The sequence below is a fragment of the Lissotriton vulgaris genome, chromosome 2_1 (genome assembly GCF_964263255.1).
Source record: "Lissotriton vulgaris chromosome 2_1, aLisVul1.2, whole genome shotgun sequence".
NCBI classification, from domain to species: Eukaryota; Metazoa; Chordata; class Amphibia; order Caudata; family Salamandridae; genus Lissotriton; species Lissotriton vulgaris.
This window is the reverse complement of record NC_141687.1, coordinates 1,738,346,001-1,738,365,531: the sequence shown is the minus strand read 5'-3', so window position 1 is coordinate 1,738,365,531 and position 19,531 is coordinate 1,738,346,001. Positions and strand designations below refer to the sequence as shown.

At 44.1% G+C, this 19,531-nt stretch overlaps 1 protein-coding gene across 1 annotated transcript in view; it reads left to right on the top strand.

Annotated features, from left to right (window-relative positions):
• LOC147733211 (mucin-5B-like) overlaps nucleotides 1-19,531 on the top strand; it is a 1,334,855-nt gene that overhangs the window by 1,243,216 nt on the left and 72,108 nt on the right. The window contains exon 29 of the mRNA XM_086956056.1: nucleotides 1,911-2,030. Coding sequence (XP_086812182.1) covers nucleotides 1,911-2,030 — 120 coding nt within the window. The remainder of the gene's footprint in view (nucleotides 1-1,910; nucleotides 2,031-19,531) is intronic.

Here is a 19,531-nt window from a genome sequence, read left to right as displayed (position 1 = left end):
TTCCGGGAAGGTTGCGGAGTTGAGGGAGCAGGTGATGACATCTCGGAGGTGCGGTGCAATAATGGAGTCTGCTTTGTTAAAGATGTGGTGAGGGCAAGGGTCTGTGGGGGATCCTGAATGGATAGAGTTCATCAGACGGATGGTGTCCTCAGTGGAGATTGGCTTCCAGTCTTTGAGGATGTTCAGGGGGGGTGGGGGTCCTGCAGTGGATTGGGTGGGTTGGTCTCCGGGTTGGTTGTCGAAGCTGTTGTGGATGTCTGCAATTTTGTTGTGGAAGAATGAGGCTAGGGAGTCGCAGAGGGCTTGAGAGGGGGTGATGTCGTTGGAGTTGGCTGAGGGGTTGGTAAATTCCTTGACGATGTTGAATAATTCCTTGCTGTTGTGAGCGTTGTTATCTAGACGGTCCTTGAAGGCTGTTTTCTTGGCATTTCGGATTAGTTGGTGGTGTATGCGGGTGGCGTTTTTGAAGGCGTCTTTGGTGCTGGTGGTTGGGTCTTTTTTCCAGGCCTTCTCGAGGGAGCGACAGAGTTTCTTGGATTTCTTAAGGTCATCGTTGAACCAGGAGGCCTTCTTGCTGCCTGGTTTTATTTGTCGTTTTTTCAGTGGTGCTAGGGTGTCGGCGCTGTTGGATAACCATTGGGTGAGGTTGGTGGCTGCTTGGTCAGGGTTTGAGGAGTGGGCGGGGGGGTTTTGAAGAAGCGATGAGGAGATCTGGTCGATGGTGATTTTGTTCCAGTTTCTTTGCAGAGTGGGATGGTGGTGGTTGTTGGATGTGGGCTTGTTGTAGGTGAAGTGAACACAGCTGTGGTCAGTCCAAAGGAGAGCTGTGGTGTGGCTGAAGGAGACATGTTTGCTGGAGGTGAAGATAGGGTCGAGTGTGTGACCTGCGATGTGGGTGGAGGTAGAGACAAGTTGTTTAAGTCCGAGGTTTGCGAGGTTGTCCAAAAGGGTGGTGGTGTTGCGGTCGTTGTTCTTTTCAAGGTGAAAGTTGAGGTCTCCCAAAAGGATGTAGTCCTTTGAGGGGAGCGCGTGTGGAGTGATGAAGTCCGTGATGTCTTCACTAAATTGTGCGCGGGGTCCTGGTGGCCTGTAAAGGAGGGTGCCTCTGAGTGTGGTCTTGGGGTCGATGTGGATCTGGAAGTGAAGGTGTTCAGAGTTGGCGAGATTGACGTCTGAGCTGGTTGAGATGCGGATGGATTTCTTATGGACGATAGCGATGCCTCCTCCTGTGTGGCCGGTACGGTCCTTGCGAATGATCTTATAGCCTTCCGGGATGGCAATGGTGATGTCTGGGGCTGATGAGGCATTCATCCATGTTTCTGTTAGGAAGGCGACGTCCGGAGAGATGGTGTCGAGTAGATTCCAGAGGTCGATGGCGTGCTCCTCAGTGCTACTGCAGAGCCCTGCTTCCACGCCACAAGTCCAAAGTCACACTGATTGGCTAAATTAATACTTGTTTTTCTTTTTGCTGATGACGAATATATCAACAAGCATATAGGTAACAAGCATTGGCAGAGTCAAAAATCAGCTAATGTATTTCTAAAGACAATATATAATTGATTAGACAATGCTTATTGATAGCAGTCTTTGCTATTTTTCAAGGGATATCTTACTCAATGTTGCGTGCTTTAAAACTCATACAAATTAGAAATGCAGCTAAAAACATAATTCTCTTCCTGGTACGTGTTGAATCATTCGATTTTGTGAAATGGTATCCAAAATGAGCACAGTCTTGCATTATGTCTGGCCAAGCATTTTGATGGAAAGAGCTTCTCTATAATCTGACCATTCCGTTCAGGTTATCCTGATTGCATATTGTCTCATACCATTATGGCGTTGTTTGTTAATTTGTTATGCAGTACGTATTTTATTTTCCTCATATTTACATTCCCCTTTAAATTCCAATACAGAGCAACGTACACCAGGCGCATCAGTACTAAGGCGCGTGCCTATCGAGAAGAGTAATGCAATCACAACGCTGCCACCACTGTATGCATTTGAAGCCTCGACTATCGAACAGACAAGTACAGGTGATTACAGATCGATTGTGTGTTCCCATTCCACCTCCAGTTTACACATGCTAAATGGTTCCTGGTTGTATCCCATTAGGCCTGACTCGGCATGGAGTTCTATTACCGCCTCATCTCCTTCCTTGGCTGAGACATCACTTAGTGCTGAAAAAGATAATATTCATAGCAAAAGTTGGCAAGGAGATAAAGGGGACTAAAGGAGGATATTAGAATTCCTAAAATATTGAGAGCAGCAAGAGATAAAATCGTCATCAAAGAAGCTGCAACACGAATACGTCTGATTGCCCTAGGAGCAATCAGATGTATTTCCCAGGAGTAAAAGAAACTATGACGGATAAAATGGACACAGACAATGAAGCAGACAAAAACGATACAGCATACAGCACAGGAGAGCCACGTATACACACAGAGTACGCATGTTTATCCAACACAAAAAATAGGTGAAAATTGGGTCAACATCATAGATTATAGGTTTGACGGAGTAAACTGTACAACAGAAGAAGGGTGGGTCTAACACAGAAGAATAAATGATCTTGTTCACGTAGTATAAAATAGACGGGCCACACTCAAGTAGGAGAAAGTTGATTTGAACCTCAAACCCATAACCAAGAAAGTGGATTCATGTATTCAACATTGCCTGAATCCCACAGGAAACATGTATCCAACCAACCTAAATGACAAGTCAATTAAACAGGTAGACTAATCCGCAGAACAGGCAAGTAGGAGCGTTTCCAGGAAGCAGACATTTGGTCCAGCCCCGTTAGTAGAAAAAAAGTACATCCAAAACAATGTAGCAGTGGCCTACTAATCCCATCAACACAGTTTTCCTCATATGTAGCAAAGTTGCATTGCCATAAGAAAACTACACAGAATCAGCAGTATCAATTAATCACCTAACTGGAACTGGGATACTGTGACAACTGAGCACAACGCCATGTCCCCTGCTTCTCCACAGGAAAAGAGCCTTACTCCCTTACATCTCCCATAGCTCTGCTGAATGAAAAAAAACAGTTTGTCAGAGCCAACTTAGAATCAAGGGCTGACTTCATCCTCCTTTCACAGCTCTTGCTGTGTGCATACCAGCAACTGTCGGGGACACACAGCAAGAGCTGGAAAAGAAACCGCAGCTTCAGAGGTGCAAGGGGGTGGGTGTAAAACCACTGTGTCTCATGGTCTAGAGGGGTGTAACTTTAGTTATGGTAGATGACTTCAATTTAATTACAGCCTATTGAGTCTGAAGCCCATTATTTACTTAGAGGCGTAAGAATATTAATGCTGAACTTAGCAACATTCTTTCTATTGATCAGCAAGCCTAAACATTGAGATCTTTTTCTGAGTTTTGATGAATTAATTAAAAGCCATAATACATTTCTACTATGCAATGATGGTATCTCTTAATTGGCCATTACAATTCTGTTTTACATACGGCCTGCCAGATCCATTGAATAGGAGGATAGTCCAATTACATTTATTGAACATAGAATATGTCGCTTGGAAACCAGAACATCAATTACAGAATTTACCATTTCTCCCATGGAATGTTCTGGCAACATGGTATACTTAATGGAGGAATTTTAAATACCTCAATTATAGCTGTGCTTCAGGAATACATCTATGTTTTGCTTTTAGGCTATGTTCCATTGTGGATCCAACAATGTGTTCTCATGAATGTCTCAGCTATTCTGTAGCAAAGGGATCCTGTCTCATTGATCATGATAAAAGTATACAAATTTGAAATCAAGTGTTTATTTTTGTTGATATTCTTAACAAATTTGGTAAGCCTGTATTCCTTGGATATTTAGAATCATCAACTGTCCTTTTTCTCCACCAGTTCTGTGCTATGAATTAAAATAATCTGTTGAACTGTAAACCTGGTGCAATTTATCACCAATACATATATTCCCAAGACATTCAAGATCAAATGTAGATTTATATAGCACGGCTCATCACCCAGGAGGGTATCCAGGTGCTCTCCAGGGGTACAGGAAGATTAAGTGATTTGCCCAGAATCACTGGATGTTGAACCAATGCTGAAACTCGAACGCAGATCCTCAGCTCCTGATTCGGTAGCTCTGACTGCTGTGCCACATCCTCTCCAATTGGATTTGGAATTGAATTAGAATTGGAACTTTATTGAAGCTGAGCAATGGTTTAACCCTTCACTGCCGTGGCTATTCTGCCGCAGTACTAAGGGGGGTGGGCGGCAGAGCGGCGGGCGCATGCTGATGACGGAACCGCTCCGTCACCAGCGTCGGTTGCGCTGTGCTCATGACGAAGCGGTTCCGTCACGGCCCCGCCCGCTCAATCGAACGCGCCGCGCAGGCGCAAAATCAGCGCCGCGCAGGCACGGCGGCAGGGCCATTACGGAACTGCTCCGTCATCAGCACAGCGCCACCGCAGCTGATGACGGAGCGGTTCCGTCATCAGCAGGGGAGGGGTTAAACAGCAAGATAATTTTGATAAACAATTTATGGGAAATTGCAGAAAGTGAACGTTTGATCCATTTACCTATTGTAGTTTCAATTAATTTCTTCATTATTAAACAAATCCTACCGCTCACATCACAGTAGTGAACATAATGGGTACCAGGGGTTCAGATGTGTCCTTACTGATAATTAATCCTTCAAAATTTCCAAACACGTATATACCGCCCATGTCAGAGCAAGTTATTTTCTGTGAATGCATGCTTATGTGTCTTTCTGAATGTGTGTCTTTAGTTAGGAAGAGCAGGCGCCAATTGATGATACCATTTTTATAATATTAGGTTTAAGTAATTCAACTAGTAAAGGGAAAGGTTCAATAGTCCCTGCCAGCCTTCCATAAAATCGAAACTACTAGCCCAATGCCTTTTTGGTGACAAATGTCACCAGCCTGGGCGACAGCAAAAGGTTTATTTTGTGTGTCATGGCAAAACTACATTATTATTATATTTTGAGTATACCCTAGGGCAGGAGCACATTAGTTCTGGTAAGATAATGTACAGCATCTGGGAACAGACTAAGAACACTGACCTTGACAATTTTTTTCTTGTTCAAGTTCATATTGTTCATATTGCTTTTCAATCTATCAACAACATTCTCCTTATGGCAGCCTCCACACACACTTCACCCTACATCAACTGCATGCTCATCGACACCAGATCCCTCTGCAAACACACCATCAAGGTCTAGGACCTCATCAACTCTTACTTCCTGGAAACTCTCACTGAAAACTGGCTCAGCCCATCATCCTCCCCTAGGGAGACCACCCTCTCAGCGCATGCGTTACGACGCATGTGTGACATCCCGTGCACCTACAACGCACGTGACGTTACGACGCGTGCCAGGGCCGGACTGGGAACTGAAAGCAGCCCTGGCAAACTTCTGCAAACCAGCCCCCGTCCAACGCGTAGCGAGCTCGCGCAGCGAGCGAGCGAGGCCGACCGCAACTTGGGGTTTTGGGGGGTTCTCCCCCAACGAAAATTTTGGCAAACGACAGACCAAAATGGTGAATTTTACAGCACATTTTTCATTACATATTCAATTGTATCAACTTTTAAAGCACAGTAAATAGTAGATGATGACCTGAAAGAGCACCAGGTTACCCACCCAGTCATATGTACCCATAGACATTCTTTCATAGAGCACAAAAAATAGACTCAGTGACTCAGAGAGAACAAAGTAAAAGTGAGACCAGCCCCCCACATGGTGTGTAGTGAGCAAGCGCAATGAGCAACCACGACTAGGGGGAGTTTGGGGGGTTGAACTTATCCTCCCCAAGAAAATTTGAGAGACAGAAAGGCCAAAACAAAACATTTGTCAACACATTTTTCATTACATATTAGATTGTATTAACTTTTAAAGCATAGTAAATTGTCACTCATGTTATCACACATTAAGCACTGACATGTGATGTCACACATGAACACACAGGCCACTGACTGAGGCCAGAATACTGTGGAAATGTCACACATAAGCACCTAGGCACTGACCCAGGCCTGGTCCCACCACCAGGCTAGTAAGCATGCAAACGTCACACATAAGCACCCAGGGCAGCAAGCATGGTAATGTCACACATGACCCCCCCAGCTCCAGGTCACTGAGGCCAAAAACTATGGAAATAGCACACATAATTAAGCACCCAGGCCAGAAAGCATGGAAATGTCACATATAAGCACCTAGGCGGACAGAAGGAATGGAAATGTCTCAAATGGCACCCTGGCCAGAAAGCATGAACAAATAACACACAGGCCCTGGCCTTGACATGACACATCTTTAAATATCCTACTTAAGTGGGTGGCACAATAAGTGTTGCAGGTCCACTAGCAGCATTTAATGTACAGTCCATGGGTACATGTAGAACCACATTTCTAGGGACTTACAAGTAAATTAAAATTGCCAATTCGGTGTAAGCCAATTTTACCATGTTTGAAAGGAAAGAGCGCAAGCACTTTAGCACTGGTTAGTGGTGGTAAAGTGCACTGAGCCCTAAGAGCCAACAAAAATGGCTTTTTTGATGTAATAAAGCAGATGAAACTGGATTTTAATTTTGAGGAATCTGAGGCCAACAGGGACTTATCTAACCTTGTCTCAGCAGTCACCACCTCCTAAAATGGCCCTGAAACTGCTGCTGCATTATTTATCCAGCACTGAGATTTTTTTTCCCCACGGAGCGAGGAGACAGTGAGAAGGAGCAGATGCAGCAGTACAGATCCCTAGTGAGTAAGACATAGATGCCAAGGTTTCGGATTGCTATGTGTGACATTTTCATAATTTCTGTGGAGTTATGAGTGACATTTCAATGACTATGAGTGACACTTTCTCGAGAGCAAAATGAAGCAATGAAGACGGGGGAAACATATAAATATCTGAAATTACACCCATTTGAGCAACAAGAAACTCCAAGAAAATCTGAAAACTGCAGCAAAGCACCAGAAATCCTTGGCAGCCTATGGCCCCCTACCTGCCAGCAATCAATCTTGTGAACATCAGGACTACAGGGTCTCTCTCTGTCCACGTGACGTGGGTCCCCCAGCCCAACAGGAAGGATGTGTGAGGCTCCAATATGAACAAGACAAGTTACACAGGGATCCAGGTATCTCAGCTGCCTGTCACAGAGTCAGTAAGCTGACTCACGCGCGGACAGGCTGAGTACCTTTTTCCATTATCCTCACAGGCTGAGGCCGGCGTAATAATCTCCCATACAACATAGCCAGAACCTTTGGAAACCTGTTAAAATTCTCCCATGAAGTTTTGAGAAATAAACGTCATACTTAAGGTGGCCATATGGAGAGTAAATGAACATATAATGTGCCCTGGCAATGTAAAAATGGCAGAAATGCAAACTGGTGACTCCTCAGCAGGCAAGGAAGCATGTTTGTTATCATAGTAACAAAGTACAGTGGCTTAGTCTAATCCTATTTTTTATATTCAAATGTTGGCACCCATTTGTAAGAATTATTATGTGCACTGTGACTCCAGACAAGCTGTTTTAGCTTGTTTTCTATGGCCAGATATGGGTGCTCTGTGCAGAGAATCTACATGCCAGGCAGAACAGCTGTCTCTGTCCCAGTCCTACAGTACTGGTCCTTTACACACACAAGACCGAAGTGTTACATAGGGGCCTTCACAAGAAGTGATTACACTTCACTGACTCGGTCTCTGTCACTTAAAACAAGCATTGGCATAGCCAATAGGTATCGCCTTTGGGACCTTTTAAGTGTTTAGCCATGCAACAGTTGATGTTGTTGCACCAAGGATATTGTGCTGCATAACTAAATACTTGGAAGGTCCCAAAAGCGAGACCTATTGGCTATGCCAATGCTTGTTTAAAGAGCTCTAAAGCCCTTGAAAGAGGTAGTAAAACCGTGCAATGGCCTCCTTAGCTATCTTAAAGTACTCTACCTAAAGCCATGCTGTACACACAGAGAAATCTGCAGCACGTGCCTCAACCCTACAACGCAACATGCTGGTTATTCTTTGACTAACTTAGCCCTCACTTGTCCGCCTCCTTGCTGCAGCCAGCCTTCTCACGTCCTACTTTTCCCCACGTTGGCCTGTTCCTGGAGCCATGTTTGCACGTCCAGCCCCATTTACCTGGATGAAAGAAAGCTACACGTACTAGTACCTGTAAGGGCTAGTGTTTGAGGTTTCTGAAAGGATCATGGTAACAGTGTATGCTTCCTTAGAGCCTTTCAGATCGCCTCGCTCAGCTCATCAAGAGATCTCTTCCTGTGCCAGGCTCAGCTGTGGATTTCTTCCTGTGAGTGCTCTGCGCTGTCTCAGTTCACCTCTTAAAACACAACTGCATTGGAACATTTAAAAAAACACGTGTGTTTCTTACATACTGTTAGCTCAATCGACTGCTGCGTGCAGACTGAAGTGGAAAGCTGATGTATCTATTATCTATGAAAGGGGGTGCGGTGTAAGGGCCAGAGCTGTAGACTGTGGAAGCAGGTTCAAGTCTCAGCGTCCGCTTAACATCCAGCGATTCTGGGCAAATCACTTTATCTCCCCGTGCCGAAAAACAAAGATGAAAGAGCCTTTTTGTAATGTGAAAGGTGCCTATGTTAGGCACTCCGATACCTTCGGCTTGACTTCCCAATTTATAAAACTGCAACAAACCAAAAAAAAATCACTGTTTTCTAATTATTTAGTTATGTTCTAACCAGCTCAGCTGCAGCCTCTTTTCTCGAGGAGAGTCACTATAACCTGTAGGTTGACCTTCGGCCTTAGAAAAAATGCCGCAGGACTATCCAGAGGAATCGGTCGGTAGGAGTTAAAACTGCCATAAAACCGGTAGTTTATCACCTGACTTGTGACACTTGAGCATTCAGATTTCATGGCTCTTTCCTTTGGACACGGCTCCCCACCTATTCTTTCTTGTGGATGAAGGGCATCATTTTACTCAGGCTGTAAAAAAATAAATGCCGAAAATTGGTGGATGTCCAACAACCTCTCGTCAGCAACTCACTGAATTAGAGGTCAGGGGAAGTGGTTTCCGGACAAGGAGCCACGGTCAGCTCTGCTGGTGGAAAGTGTTGCTTAGTAAGCTGCTGGGTCGAAAGTCCCTGCAGGATCCATCCAAGGGCCCCTCAGACACCAAACCCCCATCTGCGACTAGCATGTAAAGCACTGTAGCAGTGGACAGCAAAAGTCTACAAAGTACCCTAACATGCTGGGCAAAATGAGACAAAGAGTGTGTGCAAAATGCAACGTATTTTTTTGTCCACACAATTTCCCAGTCACGAAGGTATGAGGAACTGTTTTGGACAAAAACACAGCCAGCCTGGCAGCATACTAGATGTGGCAGGTCGGATGTGGCGGGTATGGCAAAGGCACAGCACTGCAGTCCCACATCCACTGGCCCACTAAACGATGACATAAATCTAAGATTAAGGGGCTGGCTTCCTGGTGGTGAATGAGCGATGCTACTCGTCCTTACACACTTGAAAAACCAAAGTCTGCAGTGCTGTCAAGCCAAACTCTGCACGGGTGTTCCGCCACGTTCTTGGTGCAGATTGACGATACCGTACACCACCGGCCCGGCCAATTCTAGCTTGTAATAATGTTTTGTAATAGGGATTTACTCAAGTCACTCCGGCATTTTAGCATGGTTTTATTCCGATGTTATGTGGAGACATGCTACTTGCTGCGCTGGAGAAGCAAGCAGCGCAGCGCCAGCGCTGCTTGCTTCTTTACTTTCTCGGGGGCCGGGCAGAAATTAAACTGACTCAGTCACTCACCTCACTCAGGCCTGGCTGCTGACTGTCCAGTGTCTGCTGACTGCTGTTGGTCAGTGTCGGTCACGGTCCCGGACGGTGGCACAGGCAGGCCCTGTGGCTAGATACACAGGGGGGTCGGGCTAGTAGCCAGCAGCCACCCACTCTAGAATAAAATTAATTTATGGGCCTGGCGGGACTCCGACTCCGTGCGCACCGACTGGACTGCTCTCCTCTCGTGACTCGTCACGCGCAGTAAATTGCCAATGCGCATGCGGGGACGCGGCAGAGGAGGGGGCAGGCATAATTCTGCGCGCTGCGCACAGGCACCTCCCCCTTCCTCCTCCATAATCCATTTGTTTATTATGTCATGTGTTTACACTTGTAACGTAACGGTTACGGTCGGACTCGGATCCGGTGGTTGCTTGCAACTTGACACCAATTAGGCTTGTAGTGCTTGCTTGTGGCGGCGCGGGGGGGGGGGAGTGTTCGTGCAGGCCTGCAGGGCATGCATTATACAGAGTCAGTTGTGCGAGCGAGACAGTGACTGCGAGTGCGAGTGCAAAAGTGAGTGACGCACGCTGCCGGGGCCCGGGGCAAAATCGGCCCCCAACACAAAACCGGCCCCCCTTTTCGGAAACCGGCCCCCAAAACCCTCCAGCCGACCGGGGGATTGCCCGGTGCCCGGACTCACCAGTCCGGGCCTGACGCGTGCGTTGTCTATGCACGTCATTACGTTGCATGCGCTTTCATAACGCATGCATTTGCAACACATGGGATGTAATGGACATGCGTCGGGCGTCAAGACAGGCTCCGGGGTACACAGACAACAGGTAGACAATGCTGGAACAACGACAAAGAGGCAGGTAAGGAGGGCGCTCATATTGGGCTTAGGGCTAGTTGCAGGATAGGTACTGTTTTATGCTTGGGGATTAGGGCTTAGGGCTTAGGGCTACTAGTTGAATAAATGCTGTTTTGGGGTTGCGTTAGGGCTCCTAGGGCCACTAGGAGAATTGGTGCTGTTTTGGAGTTGCGTTAGAGCTACTAGGGCTACTAGGAGAATAGGCCCTGTTTTGGGGTTGCGTTAGGGTTACTAGGGCTACTCGGTGAATATGTGCTGTTTTGGGGTTGCGTTATGGCTACTAGGCGGATAGGTGCTGTTTTGGGGTGGCGTTAGGTCTTAGGGCTTCTTGTAGTATAGGTGCTATTTTGGGGTAGTGTTAGGGCTTAGGGCTAGTTGCAGTATAGGTAATGTTTTGGCCTTTGGGGATTAGGGCTTAGGGCTGAGGTTGTAGCGTACGCTTGCTTTACTGTTTAGGGCTTAGGGTTTAGGGAAGTGTTAGCGTGCCATATTGTAGGGTACTGTTTTCTGTTTAAAGGATTAGGGTTTAGGGTCGGGTGGAGAGAATTGCGCATACAGCTAAAATTGCAATGTAAAAGCATACGGGTGTCTGTATGCGATGTAAATCTTTGCGCATGCATTGCTATACAAATGCGACGTAATGGTATGCGTTTTGCTTTCTCGCGATCTAAGAGGATGTGCGATGTAACAATTGTTATGGCACACAATGTAAGTGTTTGCGATGTAGCATCATACATCCCCTCCCCTACCTTTGCCATCCCACCTGAGTAAAGGATTTTGTGTGGAGACAATCTCCAGAAATCTGGAAGAGGCCTTACAATCATCTACAAAGACACCATCACCTGCACTTAAAGTCACATCAATGAACCCCTGCTTTTGTCAAGGCTTGCTTGAGTTCAGCTCTCACAATAAGAGATCGTAAATTGAGAGTTCTGCGGTAAGCAGTGATTGGCAGTTCTGGAAAAACCTTTTTCAATTTTTCACAAGTAAGGGAAATGGTTTTTACATTATATTTCTGTAGTTGGATGCTGATGGATGATAGTCAACTTCAAATGAAGTTTTGTCACTTTTGTTTCTGCTTTTGGTATTCCAAACACGTGCTTCCCTGGGTAACTGCAAAAGACTTGTCAATTTGTTCCTCTATGATATGCAGAGGATAGCCTTGCCTTTTAAATAATGTAGCAAGGTCCTGTAGATGGTCTTTAAAGGTGTTCACATTGCTGCAGTTGAGTCTTATTCAGAGTGCTTGGCTGCAGATGATGCAGAGTTTAGTGTGATGTGATTGACATGAAGTCCAGTTTAGACTTGACTTCATGTCGCTCAGACCACACTAATCTCAGCATCATCTACAGCTAAGAGGGTTGATGTTAGGATTTAAAATGGGCCAGAGAGGAAGAGTTTTTTTTTTTACGGCTTGCTAATCTTCTCACTCTCTCTGTGTAAAACATGTTATATGCTAAGAAAACCTTACACAGTGTAAGGTGAAATCAGAATTTGAAGAATCGGATGTGCGAAACAGTTTTGTTCGTATAAAACCAAAGTCTGTTTTATTCTCAGTAATATCAGTAACGTTCATCATATTCCATCATATGAATAGGTATCAACAGCTTCAAATTGCAGAATGTATGCAGAAGGTATGCATCAATTCTATGGGTCTGATAGGTTACATAAGTGAGCTATCTTCCCTATGCATTTCATGAATAGCACTTCGTCAGGGGGAATCTGCAAAGAAATAAACCGTAAACAAATATGTATCGCTGTCCTACGGTAACTGGGATTATAATTAGACTGTGTTAGTGTAGTGACTAAATCGGTAATAGAAAACAAGAAGCTCCGTGAGGTTAAAAAAGTAAAAGTTCCCCAATGGTGTGATAGAAAGAGTGGGGGATTATTGTACACAAATGCACACGTACTGTGAGGTAAACTGAAAGTGAGGCGGCACGGCATGCTAAATAGTACCAGAAAAAATCAAAAAAAAAAAAGCATGTGATACGGAACCATGTGTGATAAAGCTGAAAATAATTGGAACCCTGAACAACATGTCTCCCAGAAGTTCTTACCCGCTCAAACAAAAGTCAGCGTCTGTCCTTGAATGTGAACTTCGGTGTCTCAAAGTAGACGAGTGAACAGAACCCGGAAGATGTGGGTATAAAGCAGGGGTCTACAAACCAGTCCTGGAGGGCCGGAGCCATGCCAGATTTTTGGGATATCCCCATTGAGATACATGTAGTTATTTTTAAAATCTGGCATGGATCCGGCCCTCCAGGATAGGTTTGAAGACCCCTGGTTTAAAGTATAATGCGAATGGGCTGAGTCAAAGCTAAAAATAGAAGACGGACTGAGCTAGGTGAATAGGAAGTGAGTCAGCGTCCACAAAGAAATGGCCCCAATTGAAAGGTGTATACGAAGTGATAATAATAGACCCTAGTGAAGTAAAAAACCTAAATAACCCTGACCTATACATGGCAATTAACTCAGACTCTACAGCAGCATTCAAAGATGGTTTACAAAGTATAATCGACAAACCTGTGAACTACAAGACCATTACAGAACGTGACAAAAAGTTTCTAATTAAAGACCATCCTCAAATCCCGTACTTGTACTTAGTTCCTAAAATCCATAAACATGCCTCCAGACCACAATGTAGACCAATAGTTAGCACTCGCAACTCCAATCATGAACCTACTGACTTGTACATTGATAAACACTTACAGTCAAGTGTAAAAAGCATGTCCACTTACATACAGGATACCACGAATTTCTTAATGAGAAACAAAAACATTGAGATACCAACTGACCATTCTATTTTCCTATGTACCGTCGATGTTCATTGTATGGCCCTAACACAGACGACCCAACAGTAATGGAGGCAGTCACTTTTGAATTATTAAATTGGGAAGGGGAACGGCTGGTAATGGGAGACTTTAATTGTATATTGGACTACTGTATAGATACTACAAGGAGAGGGGCTTTTCAGAGAATGAGGAGGACACGGGACGCAATTGGGGATATGGGGCGGCTACAGCTCATCGAAGATGTTTGGAGGACTCTGCACCCCAGTGGAGCAGGTTATACGTAATATTCTGCTCCTAATAAATCTTACACAAGAATTGACATGGCATGGGCCTCAGACAATATTTTATGGTCTAGCATCATAGAAATCTGCCCAACGGTTACTTCAGATCACAACGCCATTCTCCTCTCATTTAAGATATCCTCTGAGCATAAAAGCCTGCACTCTTTTTCTTTCCCTAGATACTTGTTGACTCAAACTAACGTACTCTTAAAAGAGTTCTTTGAAATTAACATAGGGACAGTCTCATCATTAGCAGTATGGGATGCATTTAAACAGAAATGATGGGCTTTTTCCAACAGTATATCTGGGGGCAAAACAAAGAGCGGAAAAAAGCAATGGGAGCTACTATAGCAGCCATACGTTTAACAGAAATCCAGCATATTGAGGCAATTACCTGAGGTCTTTTAAATATCAAAAATCTAGATTATACTTTGGTTATTTTAAGGTCAGAGCTGAAGAGGACGTTTAGGGAGAGAAGCATAATAAAACCCAAGTAGCAGACGACAGGGCAAGACCATTATATGGAGGATTAGAGGGGCCGATAACAAATTATACGAATGTCAGATACTTACACAGTTGGAGGCTTATTATCAAGAGGTGTATAGCCCCAGGAAATCAACCTCAAAAGGAAGAAATCTCTAAATATATTCAAGAGAATATTCTGATAAGGGTGGAGGACGAGATGTCTCAATCTCTAGCAAGAGATATCACAGTCGAAGAAATAAGATTGGCAATTAGCTCCCTACCAGCAGGCAAAGCAGCAGGCGACGATACAGGAACTTTAGAATTCTATAAGATCTTTTTTAAGCATGGGCGAATTTTGCGAATCTGGCGTTCGTGAATTTGGGTATTTGCGAATTCGCAATCCGCAAAATCCGCGAACTCTCGCGATTTTTTTTTTTCGTGTTCGCAAGGGTTTCTGCCAGTTTGCGAGGGTTTTGTACCAGTTCGCAATTGCCAACTTATTTGTCGGGTCGCAACGGTCGCGACTTTGTTGTTTCTACGTCTGGTTCATCATCACAGGTTCACAGCACCCTCTGTTTCACCACTGCCACCCTCTGGTTCACCCATGCCACCCTCTGGTACATCACTGCCACCCTCTGATTCATCACTGCAGATTATGGGGGGGAAAAGCAAGCACACCTGCCCTGCTTCAACTGACATGAATTAATTTCTGGTTCATCACTGTAGATTATGGGGGGGAAAAGCAAGCACACCTGCGTGGCTTCAACTGACATGAATTAATTTGGGGTTGATTAATGTGTCACTGAATTTCAACTTCCTGTCTGGCACCTGCTTCCTTATCTGTAATTTGCTTTCTGTTGCAGTGCAATTATTTTCCCAGGACCTTTGTGGCCTACTTGTAGCTATTCTATGAGCCTGCTGTGAGGGTCAGAGCAGGGTCATAGAATAGTTGCAAGTAGGCAACTGAACTCTGGAGGGGCCCCTCAGGAAGCACTACAGGGAATGGTTACTAATGATGAGTTAGAACTTTTGCACCTGCTGCGTGCTTTCAGTTTTGCAAAACTTGTTTTTCTGTGGGGCACTTCCTTCCTCCCCCCCTAAACCCCCTAAAATGGACTCCTTGCAAAGTAAAGTGCAGGCAAATGTCAACCTGAGGAGTTATTCTGATAAAAATCATCATTTTCAGAAGGTTTATGCTGCATGCTGGTAGATTCCTTGTGCAGAATTGGAAATTTTGTAATTTCGCGAGTGCGAGATTGTTGCTGCCCGCCGCATCTACATGTTCGCAACTGCGAACTCTCGCGATGCGTCGCCAAACTCCTGCGGGATCCTGCAGCAAGATCCAAAATGGCGCAGCACTCACAAAATATCGAGAAAAACAACTCGGCAAACGCTGAATGACGGTAAGTGAACGCCGCACGCCGCAATATTGTATCACCAAGCAAAAAAATCCGCTGCGTGCGAATTTGTGGATTTTCGGTAAATTTGCGAGAGTTCGCAGATTGCGAATTTACCGAAAATCCGCAAAATCTGCGAGCGGAACGGATTTTCTGCCCATGCTTAATCTTTTTTTGAGGAACTGTTGATACCATTCACTCAGGTTATAAGATTTATTGGTGAAAAAGGTAGGGCTCCTGATTCATGGAAGATAACGCAAATAACTTTTTCAAAAAAGGCAAACTGGCGAACGAGTCTGGGTCGTAAAGACAGATTTCACTCATCAATGCTGATGCAAACATTTTTGCGAAAATCTTATCAAACCGCTTATCTCCTGTGCTACCTAGTTTGGTCTTGCCTTATCATTTTATTTTATTTATTTTCAAAGTTTTATATAGCGCTGGCTAGACCCGGAGGAATAAGAGCGCTCTACATGAGGATCAGCAAGTTACAGGATACATAGTTATATCATTTGAATCAGCGAGTTACAGGTTACATAGTTACAACAGTTTGAATCATAGCATCACAGAGGGAGGGAGAGTGAAGGAGACACGAACGGGGAGAGGAGGAAAACAATGTCAGATGACCGGCTTGGTAGGTGACCGCCAAGGGGCCAGACTCCTCTATTGCTGTGTAGGACAGCTCCGCGGTAGGTAAGAACAGTTTTGGTATCCGCCCAGGGGGTGTCGTCATAGTTCCATTGAAGGGGGAGGGAAAGAGACATAGACAGGGAGACAAGGACAAAAACAATGTCAGATGACCGGCTATGTAGGTGACGGCCAAAGGGCCAGACTCCTCTATAGCTGTATCGGACAGCTCCAAAGGGTATTGGCCAAGGTCACTCGGTCTCCACGGTGGCTACAAACAGTTTTGGTATCCACCCAGGGGGCGTCGTCATTGTTCCATTGAAGGGGGAGAGAAGGAGACACATAACGGGGAGACGAGGAAAAACAATGTCAGATGACCGGCTGGGTATTTGACGGCCAAGGGGCCAGTCTCCTCTATAGCCTCATAGGACAGCTCCACCGGGCATCAGCCAATATGGCTTTATACAGGGAAGAGATATGACTGCACATGTAAATATGGCTATCACTGCTTTTGACGTGGCACTCGGTATGATTCTTCTAGATGCTGAGAATGCTTTTGACTGAGTGGGCTGGGACTCTCTGTGGGCCATATTAGAAGCTTTTGGCATTAAAGGGCAATATTTAACCTGGATTAAAGCCCAGTATGATAAACCTAGTGCTAAAATCATGTCTGCTAGGTTACAGTCTGCCACCTTTCTGATTCTTTGCGGCACCCGTCAGGGGTGCCCATTATCACCACTCCTATTTGCTCTCTATATGAGCCCTTTGTTTCAGCTTTCCAGAATCAACAGCTAATCCGCCCTCTTCTGTTAATGGATAACTCCCTTAAAGTCATCGCATATGCTGATGACATCGCAGTCTTCTTAACGGATCTGGGTGGGCCGCTGCAAATTCTAACAAAGGAGGCACAGGAGTTTGGGCTGATTTCTGGCTATAAATTAAACATAAATAATGCTCAGATTATTCTGAATTTTAATTCACCTCCACCAATTTAAGGGGCTTGTGAAACTGCTATATTCCTCGGGTTAAAATGGCAACAGATATTGAAAGAATGATCTCTTTAAACTAAGAAATGTTGCTGAAAAACATGGTTAAACTGCTCAAGAGTTGGGACAAACTACCTATAGGTATAATGGGGTGGATAAATATTATAAAAATTAAGATTTTGCCAAAATGTCTGTATTTGTTTAGGTCTATCCCCTTGTGAGTTACTATCTATTTCTTTAAACGCTTAGATGGGATTTTCAGCAGTTTTATCTGGGGCTACAAGAAAGCAAGAAAAGCGCTGGAATTATTAAAATTACCCTATATACAAGGCGGTCTTGATTTTCCGGATTTTAAAACTTATTTCTGGTCTGCCTTGTTTGGTTGTTTATGTAGTTTTATAAATCTTGAGCGCAGTACTTATTTATACAAATTTATGTTGGGTGAAGAGAGCAGTCAGTTTCTGTTTAGAATTAATGACCTAAACTACTTTAAAAGAGTAAAATTTAAGACATTTCGCAATGGCATAGCTATCTGGCACGCTATTTCATTAAAATATGAGGTGTCACTATTACATGCTAAATTTCCTCTCTGGTACAATCCAGGGCTTCCAGAGATATTTCACGATCCTTTAGGTAAACGCTGGATCACACATGGGGTAACTTGTCTAGGCAATCTCTATGACCACATTGGTTTTTTTTTGTTAGAATGCAGTCTCTGTACAACTTACCAGATAATATGCATTTTAAGTACATGCCGATCCGTGATTATTTTGTTAAGCAACTAAACTTGAAGAATATTGTTGAATCAGCTATATGGGATTGTTTGCATGACACTAGCGAAAAATCTTTAATTAGTAAAGCATATAAATGTCTTTGTGCTTATAGGTCGGATGACAGCTCAAGAAAAGCGGAACGTTGGACTAGATCTATGGGGGTGCCAATTACGACTAAAAACATTTCACATGCATTAAGCACAATAGTTAGAGAAGTACACAAAACTAATTTAACCATGCAATAATTTCGTTCAATTTGCTTATTAAACTTTACGTCAGATCGCATAGCAAAGTGGTCAGCTAATTCCTCAGATCAACGATTGGACAAAATACCCAAGATGTGGTCTGCATGTGAAGGATATAAAGCACATGTTCGCCACACGCCCTGAACTCTTTCTATTCTGGCAGAAAGCGTCACAAATTATATCACAAAAACTAAAAATGAATACACCTCTAACGACTTTGGAAATATTGATGGGAATAAGAGATACTAGTTTTGATAGCCAAGATCTGTTAATTATTTTGCTTGTATGTGCAAGATTGACAATAGCCCGGGTCTGGATCTCACCAAAACCTCCCACAGTAATGGACTGGTGGATATTAGTTAGGCAAGTATATGATATGGAGGAAGCTCTGGCAAAGGGGGTTCAATCTATGCACAACTTCAATCTAATTTGGGGTTCACTGTTATAAATATGTCTCTTCGATATATGAAATCAATGTGGCTTTGCTATTTATCTTTCTTATCATGGGTGGACAAATCAATTGCTTAATGGACTGCTTTATGGGGTTTTATTTTAGTACGTACAAGTATTAATTATTATGATTTAGCTCTCATGTGTTCTGTATGCTCATTATTATTTTTTCTGTTTCTCATTTGTTCTGTGTGATGTTCTGCTTTTGCATTGACAATTAAAAAAAATGTGATTGACATGGAGTCCAGTTTAGGCTTGACTTCATGTCGCTCAGACCACACTAATCTCTGCATCATCTACAGCTAAGGGGGGTGATGTGACACAGTGGCAAGAGCTGCAGACTCAGGAGCTAGAGATCTAGATTCATGTTTCGGCATCATTCAACATCCTGTGATTCTGGGCAAATCATGTAATCTCCCTGTTCCTATGGACAGTGCCTGGATACCCGCACAGGTGATAATCTGCACTATATAAATCTACAAACTTTAACTTAAACTTTAAAATTAGAACCCAATAGAGAGGGTGTCCCCAAGGCCTCCCTCCTTAATTTCAGTAAAGCCTCAGAAGATGGTGGTCCCGGGGGCTCAGAAGAGCCTCAGGAAGGGGCATTGTGTGCCCCTCTTTTATTTTTTTAATCAGACCTTGCCTAACTGTGGGCATTTGCGAAAACAAGTGCAAAAGATTGCACTTTAAAAAAAATATTCTGCAACAAATCCACGAGTCTTTCATGATTTTCACTGCAAATTCTTTTTTAAAATGCTTTTTATCCCTGGCAAAGTCCTTGCGGGACCCTAGCACCAGAGTTAGGAGGTCAGGGTATTCTTACCCTGTCCCCTTTTCTTTATTTTTTCAATTTTTGCTGGGATTCAGCTGAGGCTGAGTTCCGAGATGGATATCAACACTTTGTGGTTGAGGTGCTGG